We start from the raw sequence: 12,930 nt of genomic DNA on the forward strand, positions 1-12,930 counted from the left end.
AACAAAAAAAAAGATTGTGGCATAAGAGAAGGAGGTAATTGAAGAAGAAGAAGAATACCATTTATTTTTAGGAGGAAGTATTCAAGCTGCTCTACTGTGCAAATTTCCCATAAAATTTAGGGAAAGAGAGCAAGACAAAATGCAAATAAACTCATGCCAATTAAATAATTTATATAAGATTTTGCTTGGTTTGTTAGTATGTTGTAGCTGATTTTTTCTTTCATTTATTCAAAATCTGGTGTAAAGATACTAACCCTGAATACAGTGGACTGCCTAGCAGAGTCTTGCACATAATTTGGGTTGTGGCATTCAAGGGATAGAGAAGGTTTGTGTGGTAAATATCGAGGAAAGGCCATTCCCAGTGGAAAGGAAAGTGGTATACCAGAAGTACTGAAGTATAAAGAATGAGAGTCCAGGGGCAGCACCTGTGGCTCAGAGGAGTACAGCCCTGGCCCCATATACCAGAGGTGGCAGGTTCAAACCCGGCCTCAGCCAAAAAAAAAAGGAATGAGAGTCATCAAGTTTGGCTAGAGGGAAGAAATTTAACAAGTAAATCTGGAAATATAGTTTAGAGGCATATCAGAAATTACCTTGAATGCAAGGTTTTCAATAGTCAATATAAAGCTATTATAGCCATTTCCACAGAGGGGTAACTTAATACATGTTTACTTTAAAGGGAATAATCTGATAGTGGCTTATACAATTAAGTGCTTTTGGAAAATAAGAAAAAAATGGAGAAGAGAAGTGAATATCTATTAAATACCTACTGGATGCTAAGTTGTTTTTTTTTTTTTTTTTGGTAAGAATTGTCTTATTTAATTCTCATCACTTGTGTTGAGATCCATTTATAATCATCTTCAAATATGAGAAAATTGAACCTTAAAGAGACTGAGTAGTTAGAGAATAGATAGATGGTAAAAAGCACATTTGGGATGCATCAGGCCAGAGCCAAACAACACATCTTTTCTTTGAAAAATTTAAGCACCTTCTAATTGGTATCCTTAACTCCCAACTCTGGCCTGTCTCCCATTTATTCTATACCCAGCAATTGGAATGACCTTTCTAATGTGCAATTTTGTTATGTTCATATGGTTAAATCCTCTGGTGGCTTCTCATTGCTTTTGAAATAAATTCTTCACTTCAGCTTCAAGACCCCACATGCTCTTGCTTTATTCCTGCTGATCTCTCTAATTCTGTTTCCCTCCACCTCCCAGCTGGCTTAATTCACTCCAGCTACACTGGCCTTTCTTGCTTTCTTTCTGTTCCCCAAACATCCAATTCCATTTCTTTTAAAGAACATTTATACTATGTTTCTTCTGCTTGAAACATTTTTCCCCCAGACCCTCAGAGCCTGCCACGTTTTAAGGACATATGACAGCTCTGGTGTTGCCTCTTCCAAGAGAACCCATGAGACACTGTAGGCCTGGTGGGACCCGGGCACTCCCTGCCGGACTGCTGTCTACATTTAACCTGCTACGGAGAGCACGTCAAGGCTTCCAATTAGTTGGTTTATTTATTTGTATATGTGTTTATACAAGTATTTCTTCCTCAATGGAATGTCTGATTTTGAGGTCAGAGCTTCAGTTAGCTTTGTTTGTTTGCTGAAGACAAAAGGCGGCACATAGTAGGTCTATAAAAACAACTGATAACTCCTAATCAATGGTTATCTACGGGACTTACAAAGTGCCTGTTTTCAAGCCCAGGGACTAGAGGAGAATAATTTGTAAATGAATAAATTCCAATAAAATAATACCATGGGGAAAATAGCTTCAAATTTTCCCATAGACAGGAGTCAATATTGCCTCAGGGACAAGGAAAAGGTGGCTTCAGAAAAGAAAAACGTGTTAGATCTTGAAAATCAAGACAAAGTGACAGGGACACAAGGCGGGAGGCATGTGGGTACTGTTTAGTGTGGCAGAGACAGCTTGCCAACGCAAGGTGTGGGGCAGAGCTCCTTTCCTGTAGCTACTATGGGCCACAACTATAGGAGTTGAGGAGAGACTTAAATTTTTTTTTTTTTTTTTATTGTTGGGGATTCATTGAGGGTACAATAATCCAGGTTACACTGATTGCATTTGTTAGGTAAAGTCCCTCTTGCAATCATGTCTTGCCCCCAGAAGGTGTGGCACACACCAAGGCCCACCCCCCTCCCTCCTTCTCTCTCTGTTTATTGTTGGGGATTTATTGAGGGTACAAAGACAAGTTACATTGATTGCATTTGTTAGGTCAAGTCCCTCTTATAATTGTGTCCCACCCCAAAAGTTATGTCACCCCACCCCCTTCCTCTTCCCTCTCTCTACTCATCCCTTCCCCCACTAGACAGACTTAAAATTTTAAATGAGGAGCCAGAAATTCTCATTTAGATTTAGTCATTTAGGCAAAGTCATACCTGCTTAATAAGTCTGTATTAGAAGTTATAGACCACGACTCTGGAAACTGCTCTTGATTTATTTACAGTTTTAAAACACTCTTGATTGTTTATCTAGAAATTCTCGAGTCTAGTCATTTCCAGAATGCTCACCCTTTGTTTATTCCTGTTCTCAGAGCAGGTTTAGCCAACGCAGGTTTCCCTCTGCACATTAAGTTATGTACGTGCAAATACCCACAGCCCTGAGTGTTCACCATGTGGTGGGTCTTCCTAATATGTCACTTTCCAGTCACAGCAACTCATTGCCATCTGTAACAAGACTCTTAGGCCTTTCGAGGATATTAACAGTCTTCTTTATTGAAAATAAGAATGTGTTTATTGAAACACAATGATTTTAAAAGTTTTACTGATTCAAACTAATAATTTCTCCCTAAAATTAGTACTTTTTTTTCAAGTTTTCACACAGATAATAACTCTGTGCTTGAAACTTTCTCTCAAAGGAAGTGCTACTAATGTCCTCTAAAATCTAGTTTGAATTTTAAAACTGAAACGTATAACTACAATTATGTATAAGTGATCCTTTGGAAAAGACAGTCGAATATTGGACTGTCTGAAAGAAAAAGAAGCATGATTCCTCAGGCCAGAATAGCAAGATAGTGATTTTCAGAGTCAAATTTGTACTTGGGTAAGTGGTTACAACCTCGTTCTGGAAGAACTGTCACTTCATCTTTAAAAAGGCTGAATTTCAGCTATAGGAAGAAAACATTCCAGACAACCTCCCTTTCCACACATGAGCACTAATACATCCAAAATGCTTGATTGTGTCAAATCAGTTTTTCATTCAGTATTTCCTAAACAGTTCAGGTCACTCCTTTCTGACAAAATTTCTGTGGAAAATAAGCGTGCTATCCTTAGTAATCTGCTAGCAAACCATCGTGTATTAAGCTCAGGGCCTTGCTGCTATTTTTTTTTTTTTTTTTGCAGTTTTTTGGCCTGGGCTGGGTTTGAACCCACCACCTCCCGTATATGGGCTGGCGTCCTACTCATTTGAGCCACAGGCGCTGCCCCCTTGCTGCTATTACCGCATTGCTCTGTGCTTTTTTTAAAACATTCCTTCTCTCCCAAGAGAACATGCCAAGATATATGACTCTTACAAATTTTATATGGTAGAGATTATTGCATTAACTGCAATATTTCTTTGAGAATTTTAATGCTTTTTTTTTTTTTCATTTTACATCATTGATACTTCCCTCAGGTTAAGGAGTAGCAGGTCGGAGTTACTGTCAAGTAGCATACAGTCCTGGTATAAAAACCAGCCATCCAATGTAGTCTGTCTTATTTCTCCATGGTGTAAAACTGTCAACCCTGAAGGGGATACTTGAGATTCAATCCTAGCAGGTGGGAAGCAAAGAGCAGAATCCATTGCACCTGGGTTTCCACATCTCATTTTCTTAGAGTACTATTATTAAAGTTATTGTGAGAGTTTGTGATTTAAACAAAACAAACAACAACCAAAGAAAATAAAACTTTCTAGGAGCCAGATTGCTCAATAATTTCTCAAACAATTGTATGATTGATATTTCTGTTCAAGGACAATAGAACTATTTGAGCACATTGGATTTCCTTATAACCAGACTTCCATCAGGAAGCACAAACCAGATCAGACTCCTGGAATCAGCTAGAATCAGTACTATTCTGAGAAATGAAAAACTCAAAGGGAGTTAAGAAAAAAAAAAAAGGCCTTTAAAGGATAAAAGTCTGAACATGATTGTAAGGTAAAATAAAGAAAGGTATTATGACTACAACAAATAATACCACTGAAACAGAACATTATGGGACACAGTTTACTGAGACAAGAAGTACATAAATAGAAACACTGAATGTCATTTGTTCAATGTCCACGGTGTCTATGAATACATCTTCTGAGCCTGACTTTGTTCTAGACATCAGTTCATATCCTAACAGAATATATGCCAAGGACAGACCAAGGAGTAAATAATATACTATGTTAGAAAAGAAAGTCTATGGGCAAAAATAAAGCAAAGTATGGAGACAAGAAATTCCTAGTGGGGGTTGGAAGAGGCACAGAAGGGGACATTCAGCGAGAAGGTGACATTGAGTAAATAGTTAAAGTAGATGAGGGAGCAAGCCATATGGAGAGAGAGGAAAACAGCATGTCAGACAGAGGACACATGAGGTGTGAAGGTCCTGACACAGAGAAAAGGCCTGCATTGTTTTCAAAAATGGGAAGGAGGCCAATGTTGCCGGAGGAGATGGAAGTTGAATTATAGAGACGAGGAGGGAAGGGCCAATCCAAACGCCTTGGCTTTTATTCTTGGAGAGATAGACAGTGACTGGAAAGTTATATGATCATACTGAGTTTTTAACAGGATAACTCTGGCTTTCCTGGTACAATTTTTATTAGGGAACTACTCAGAAATTTCAAAACTAAAGTATTCTATTGTTAAAAAAAATGGCTTTTGTACAACTCATATGATTGACTTGAGGAAATGTTACTGTTTCCTAGGATTAGTGCATAATTACTGGCTTTTCTACTAAGAGAAGCAAAATTCAATTGTAAACTGCATTCGTTTCTGCCCTTTAATGTCACTCACCCATCACATAACTGGAAATGCCTCTCTCCCTAATGGATTCAACATGTCGACTCTTCCCACACCCTGTGAAGGCTTACTCTAAATTCCCTTCTACGTTATGTGACATGTTACTTGCCAGCTGTGCACCCCCTGCAGTGCTGCTTATCCTGCTCAGAACGCCATCTCCAACTCTTTCCTGCCTGCCTTTCAAAGCCAGCTTAGTGGGCACAAAGCCTTTGCCAATTATTTTTATTGCTGTTAACCACTTTTTCCAAACTCTCACACTCAGGATGTGCATCGCCCAGTTTCAGCAGCTGTCTGTGTATCGTGTTGTATTTTTGGAAGTTTTGGGTGTGTGTTTTCTGTATGTAACAAGGGATCTCCTGTGGTCCTGGGTCTGTGTCTGTTTCCTACACTGAGCCCAGGTCTTAGCTCACAGTAGGTGTCCAACAAATACATGATAATTTGTTTTTTGATCATTCAATCCACTTCTATAAATACATCTGTCCCAGTGAGCCTGAGCTATTTGAAACTGATTGTCAGTGAAGAAATGTCACTGGGAAGCCCTAGGGAATGGGTGACGAGAGCAAACAGGGCCAGGACGTGCCTGTGTATCTCACTTGGGATCCAAGGAACCCGTGGCGCTGTCCCCTTTCCAGGTGCTGACTGGCCTCCCAGCAGAACTCACTGATGCTGCTCCTCAAATGAAAACAGCAGTTGATTGATGTGTTTTTTCAGCCACTATAACTTCAGTTTTTATTTTGTGCCCTTTCTTCCTATTCATGATGCACTTGGGCGTAGTATCTTGCAAACACAGAAAATTCTGGGTGGAAAGGCATTTTTGATTATATATTTTAATGTATTAACTCAGTCCACCACCATAAATAAGTAATTAATGGTAGGAAATAATCACATGCCTCATTCGGAGTTCATATGTTTTTGAAAGACCAAAAGGAGGTATTTTATTATTACACATAGATGATATTCAATATACATTCCTAAGCATAAAAAACACACATTCAAAATAAAACTATTATTATACCTTTCTTATCCTTTGCTTGTAAGACCAAGGCATGCTAAGGTCCAGAAAGCATGTTTTCCAACACCATTCTGGACGAGTATAAAGCAATTTGAGTTTCAATGAAACACCCGTCTGCTATCCCAATAAGGAATGAGCCCAAATGGCTTTGTAAGTGGATATCAGTTCTAAAGACTCAGCATAAGGGACAATAAAATTATAGTTACATTTGTCTGGGCTCTTTATATCTTCTGTTACTCATTCTGCTTTCATTAAAACAGTAGTGATTATAAGTGAAAATAAGTGTATTGTTGAATTTCACACAGTACATGGCTTTCTAGCATTGGGAAATCATTTTATCTTGGAGTTATTTTTCAAATGAGAAGTGCTGTTATAGTCCAAACAAAGAAATACCTCCTAAGTTAGACTCTAGGGTGTATAGGACATACTAAAAATCAATCAATCACTATATTGAGACTAAAATGATCAAGCTTACCTTCTGCCTCTCTCTATAAGCACTTTCCTCACCATTGATAGTGAGGGGGAAGAGTAGTGCCGAGAGAAGCTGCCCTTTTATATTCCATTGTGTGTGCTTGGATATGAAAACGTGGGCCATTCTTGTGCTAAAGGGATAAAATATTTGCTGATAATACAATTCAGGTTTCTCAGTCCATTAGCACTTAATGTTCTAATTTCACTGAGTAAATGTTGGGGGAAATTGTTTTTAGATGTTAATGTTTTACTCTTTATAAAATCAATGGGTGGTTTCTGTATGTTACTTAAAGGAAGAAGAAATTCTGTTATTCTGTACTTTCTTATAAAAACTGTGTAAGGAATAATTGTTTATTTTTAAAATGTTGTCATTAAAAATAATCAAGGCCATCTTATTTCATAGCACCTAACTAATAATCTTTGCAATGTATCTCAGGCATGAACTTCTTGAAGAAGCTCGGAGAAAGGGACTGCCTTTTGCCCAGTGGGATGGGCCCACTGTGGTCGCATGGCTAGAGGTAAGAGAATTAAACCAGAGGGCACATAAGTCAATCACTACTAATCTGATAGTTGCCAGAGACGGGTAAAAACAGGTTTCTACATTATAGCTTCGCAGTAGCCGGGACTGCTTGCAAAAGAAATCCTTGCTTTGACTAGAGTTCCAAGAGCATTATTCTACCCTGACAATTTTTGCCATTGTCAGAAGAATGTATGCAGTGGTATAAAGGGAATATATCTAAATCCCACCCTCTCCACGGCTAGAGCAGGAGAAGAAACAATTATTGAGCCACCTTTTTGTTGTTGCAAGAAAACATCTGTTCCTATCTGCCCAGGTTCCTTCCTCATCAACAGGTTACAGAGAAAAGCCATCTCCATATTCAACACTTCTGTTATTCAATACATCAAGGCCTCTTAATTGTATGGATATCAATTCTTTTGCTTGTAATTTGATTCCCTAACTGAATTCTCTAGAGTAGCAGTTCTCAGTTGTGGGTCGCGACCCACAGGAACTGTATTAAACGGTTGTGGCATTAGGAAGGTTGAGAACCACTGAAGAGCCTAGGGACCAGTCGGGTTTAGACTCTTGGGATGACTTATCCCTCCATCCACTTCTCTACCTAGACTGAATATTATAATGAAATAAGTACTGTATTTATTATTTCCTACACTACATAATGTTCTGAAAAACTAAGACAATATCCGAACAGGGTGGAGGCCAACACAGACTTTGACAGTGAGAAAAATAAATATTTGTCCACAAGGGGCTCTGTGCTACTTCTCAGTAATACTCAATACAGCTTCTGTTTGCCTATGTGGGCTGCTGGTAGCTGCTTGGATGTGCCCATGTCAGGGCGAAGAAGAATTTAGGCTCTTCTTGGCCCAGAGAGGCAATTACACACATTGTTTTCAATTGCCTGGGGTTATAAAATCACTGACCTTCATTATCTTGTCATATCCAGAACTGAAGAATCAATACAGAAAAATTAAAGCCCATTTTAGTTTTTAAAAAAGTAGACTTACATAAGTAGATGTAAAAACATGCTTTGCATTTTTCTCGGAAAACCTGTGTCTTGCTTTTCATTTCATTCTTACATATCAATCAGGAAAATTTAAGCATGTTAGCAATCGAAGCTGCTTCTTCCAACCGTGTCTTTAAAATCACTATATTTTAAAAATCAATCACAAGATGAAATGCTTAAAAAATTACACCTCAGAAATTGTAGTGGTTCTCTGTTCAGTGTTCACTCCAGTAAAATGAGCTACAGCTTGACAGAGAGTTAGCTGCTATTTTGGCAAATGATGAACACAGTCTCCAGATAAAAATACAGATTTACTGACATTAAGGTGCTAGGAAATGACAGGCAGTGAAGTCTGTGCTAATTAGACCTATCCTGAGCACACAGAAATTGCTCATCATGTATTCCAATGTGACTCAAATTATAAAATGGAATAAACACGATGAATGAGACTGGTGATCCAATAAGCAAAAGCTTTCACTTCACCCTTTCGGCACCTCCCTGAATGTGCAGCCTCCTAAGAAGGTTGTGTAGGAGGGAGTCGGATGCTTCATATACCATTTACCCACATCAAAAACTCTTTGAAGTCTAATCCGGGATGACATTGGTAACAACGTGCTGGCAGGCACGTGAGTGATGTTAACCCGGGGGGAAACACTTTAGAAGACAGGTAGGAAATCATTAGGGTCCAGCGAGGATATGTTTACATGTTTAGTTATTTTGAGCAGTTGTGAACTTATGAAATACAAAGTCGTGTCCCATCTTCTGTCATATCTGATGTACCTGTCAAGGTAAGGTCAATTCTTTGTGTCTAACCTGGAAAAAAAGCGTAAATTATGCAAAGTCCTAGCTCAGGCCCAGAACTTGGACTCAGAGATTTAGTGCTTTGTTTGTTTGCAGTTTTTTTCTATAAAGACAAGCAGTCTTCAGTATTGAAGAATTTTTAAACTAAATGGATGTCTGTATCAGTTATCTCTTGTTGTGCAACAAAATACCCCCAAATTTGGCGTTTATTATTCCACAGTTTCTATGGGTCAGAAATTTGGGCACGTGTGAACAATGGCTCCTGCTCAGACTTTTTCCCAGGGCTACAATCAAGGCATCAGTTAGGGACCCAGTAATCTCAAGGCTTGACTTGGGCAGAATACACTCCACTACACTCACTTTTGTGGTCACAGTCATGAGTCCCTTTTTTAGTTAGTGTTGACCAGAAACATGAACTCCTTGTCATATGGGACTCTCCATAGAGTTACTTACAACATGGTAGCTGGCTTCCCTCAGAAGAGGAGCTCAGAGAGAAGGAGAGAGAGGGGAAGGAGCAGTGAGGATGAAGCCATGGTCTTTCCTCTCTGGAAACTGACACCCCTCGCTTTTAACATCAGCTGTTGCTTCGAAACAAGTCACAGGGTCCAGCCTACCCTCATAGAAAGGAGGTTATGCAAAGGCATGGATGTCAGAAGGTGAGGGTCCATGGGAGCCATCTCTGCAGGTGTTTCACCTGATGCCTTAGAAATAAGAGAACTTGATCATTCTATTTTATAAATGAGGAAAATAAGGCTGAGGTTTCGATGGCTGACATGACTCACCGATGACAGGGAAGAAATTAGAGCCCTAGCCTTCAAATTCATGGTTCAAAGCTAGTGCCATTGTATTTTGCTGATGTATAGTTTTTCATCCTTATCTCACTTACTTTTTCTCATACTCACATTCACTCCTTTGTTCAATCGGTTTATTTTAACAAATAAAATAGCACACAAACAATCAATACTTTTGACATTTAACAACAAAGGTTTAAAGTGATAATTTTTATGTTTTCTGCTTCTCATTCATGGCTAATGATGGGGGGGTGGGGAGACATAGGGAGAATATTCTTTTTTTAAATGTATGCAATTCAGTCCAGGCACAGAGGCTCATACCTTTAACCTTAGCACTCTGGGAGGCTGAGCCATGAGGATTGCTTGAGCTCAGCAGTTGGACACCAGCCTGAGCAAAAGCAACACCCCCATCTCTACCAAAAATATAAAACTATTAACTAGGCATTGTGAGCAGTGCCAGTAGTCACAGCTACTTGGGAGGTTGAGGAAGGGTGATTGCTTGAGCCTAGGAGTTCGAGATTGCAGTGAGCTATGAGGATACCACTGCACTCTACCTGTAGTGACAGACCAAGACCATGTCTTAAACATTAACAAAACAAACAACAAAAACACTGTGTGTAACTCAGATGCCACAATGCAAGACACGTGAGTTGGCATTTACTCAGTGCTCGGGAAGTGGACACCATTCTGCATGTCTCGCACTCCTGATTTAATTGTCTTTCAAGAGACTAACAGCAAAGTTGAAATACCAGAATCTCCAAACTATCATGCGATAGTGATTTCTCTTTAGCTACAGAAGATTCTAACTTGAGTCTCTTTTGTTATTTTATCATTCATTCCCCCAAAAGCATTTTCATATGTAGCATCTAGTTAAGTTCATACAACTTGCACACACAGTGTAGGAAAGTAGAACGTGTGGCTCTGATCCAAATCACAGAATCGGAGATGATATATCCATCTCTTTCTGTGAAAGAATTTCTCTGCATTCAAAATTCCAAAGGAGAATTATGAATTGAAGTCATTCAATGATTCAAGAGTCATTATGAGAATTATGATTCAAAGTCATTCAATCATCAAACAAATATTGATTGATTCCCTTGCCAAACATGGCTTATAGCTGTTCTTATTCTTGAGTACAAGAGGGAATTTAATGCTGTGCCACCATTACTTTTATCCCTGATTGATATAAATCAGTACTAAAATAAGATTGATATAAATCAGTCTCTGGAGCCATAAGGTTTCAATTTCAAATCTTGTATCACTGCCTAGCTGATGTTTTTAAATATATGACTTCATGCCTTTGTGATTAAGTTAAATGATAGTATTTATCTCACAGGAATTAGAGCAATAAACAAGTTAGTTCATGTATGGAAAGCACTTATAATATTCCCTGGCACGTGAGACTAGGAAAGTGTTATAACCCAGGAACGTATCTGTCTTCCTACCCTGACAGCTCTGGCTAGGAATGCCAGCTTGGTACGTGGCCGCCTGCAGAGCCAACGTGAAGAGTGGTGCCATCATGTCTGCTTTGTCCGACACGGAGATCCAGAGAGAAATTGGAATCAGCAATCCACTGCATCGCTTAAAACTCCGATTAGCAATCCAAGAGATGGTTTCCCTGACAAGTCCTTCAGCTCCTCCGACATCCAGAACTGTGAGTCAATTTGTGCTGGTCCCCTTCCTCAGAGCTGAGCAAGTAGCATGGCCAAGTCCCAGAGCTGCACTGTGGCACTGACACATTCCAGGGTCAGCACAAATCATTCTGAAGGGACTCAATGGCTCTTCATTAACCTCCCTGCTACTTTTAGTAGGTTTCAGTTGAGGAGATGTGATTGTGATTCACTTAAAGACTTAAAGGCCAGCACAGAAGACTTTAAAGCTAGCATCTAGACTAGAGCTTAGATTTTTTTCCCAAGCAGCAAGACCACAAGTTCACTCTTTTCCAGAATGTTCTTTGCTTTCTTTCTTTTGTAAATGTAGTACAGTAATTTCTTAGGAGATGAGCTATAAGCATTTGTACATTCTAGTGAAGGAGGGCATAATTCATTACTTTAAAAAGTCTTCATAATTATGAAATTACATGAAGTTTGATGCTTATAAATAACCAAATGGAATATCTGGAACACCCTTTCTTCAAAATCTGCTTGCTTTTCATTTACAAAGCCCTAATCTTCTCATAATTTTAATCCTATTCTATTTTAGGAAAGAAAAACATGGGAGAAAAAGGCATTAATAATGACAAATTCAAACCCAAAAATGCCTCTCAAATAATATTTCATTCTTTATTTCATTTGTGAGTTATGTATGTATTTTGCTGATAAAGAACATGACTTTTCATGTTAACTGGATTTTCCTGATCACCTATTTTACAGGGTATAATCAGATTTGGGAGGAGGAGATATATTTGAGCAACAGGTATTAGATTAAAAATGGTATTTACTCATTGCAGTTTTTCAGGCACCAAACTAACTTGAGCATAACTTTACATTACCTTAAACATTAAGATCATATATATATATATATATAAAATTACAAACCTGGGCCCACCAAAAACAACAAGGATGGCTGAAACCAATATATATATTCCATATATAAATAAAATTTAAAATATTTTTTATTATTAAATCATAGCTGTGTACATTAGTGCAGTCAAGGGGTACAATGTGCTGGTTTCATATACAATCTGAAATATTTTCATCAAACTGTTTAACATAGCCTTCATGGAATTTTCTTAGTTGTTGTATGAAGACATTTGAATTCTACATTTAGTAACTTTCGCCTGTACCCATTCTAAGATGCACCATAGGTGTGGCCCCACCAATTACCCTCCCTCCACCCCAACCTCCCCCATCACCTCCCCTCCCTTGGCCCTTTCCCCATATTTCTGTGCTATAGTTGGGTTATAGCCTTCATACGAAAGCTATAAATTAGCTTCATAGTAGGGCTGAATACATTGGATTCTTTTTCTTCCATTCTTGAGATACTTTGCTAAGAAGAATATGTTCCAGCTCCATCCATGTAAACATGAAAGAGGTAAAGTCTCCATCTTTCTTTAAGGCTGCATAATATTCCATGGTATACATGTACCACAATTTATTAATCCATTCATGGGTCGATGGGCACTTGGGCTTTTTCCATGACTTAGCAATCATGAATTGGGCTGCAACAAACATTCTGGTACAGATGTCTTTGTTATATTGTGATTTTTGGTCTTCTGGGTATATACCTAGTAAAGGAATTATAGGATCGAATGGCAGGGCTATTTTCAGATCTCTGAATATTCTCCAAACATCCTTCCAAAAGGAACGCATTAGTGTGCATTCCCACCAGCAATGTAGAGTGTTCC

At 38.6% G+C, this 12,930-nt stretch overlaps 1 protein-coding gene across 1 annotated transcript in view; it reads left to right on the plus strand.

Moving 5' to 3' along the window:
• Window positions 1–12,930, plus strand: part of PPFIA2 (PTPRF interacting protein alpha 2) — a 512,563-nt gene that overhangs the window by 462,295 nt on the left and 37,338 nt on the right. Inside the window, exons 21-22 of the mRNA XM_053585751.1 lie at window positions 6,909–6,990; window positions 11,038–11,238. Coding sequence (XP_053441726.1) covers window positions 6,909–6,990; window positions 11,038–11,238 — 283 coding nt within the window. The remainder of the gene's footprint in view (window positions 1–6,908; window positions 6,991–11,037; window positions 11,239–12,930) is intronic.

Source organism: Nycticebus coucang, chromosome 3 (genome assembly GCF_027406575.1).
Source record: "Nycticebus coucang isolate mNycCou1 chromosome 3, mNycCou1.pri, whole genome shotgun sequence".
In the NCBI taxonomy this organism is placed as follows: domain Eukaryota; kingdom Metazoa; phylum Chordata; class Mammalia; order Primates; family Lorisidae; genus Nycticebus; species Nycticebus coucang.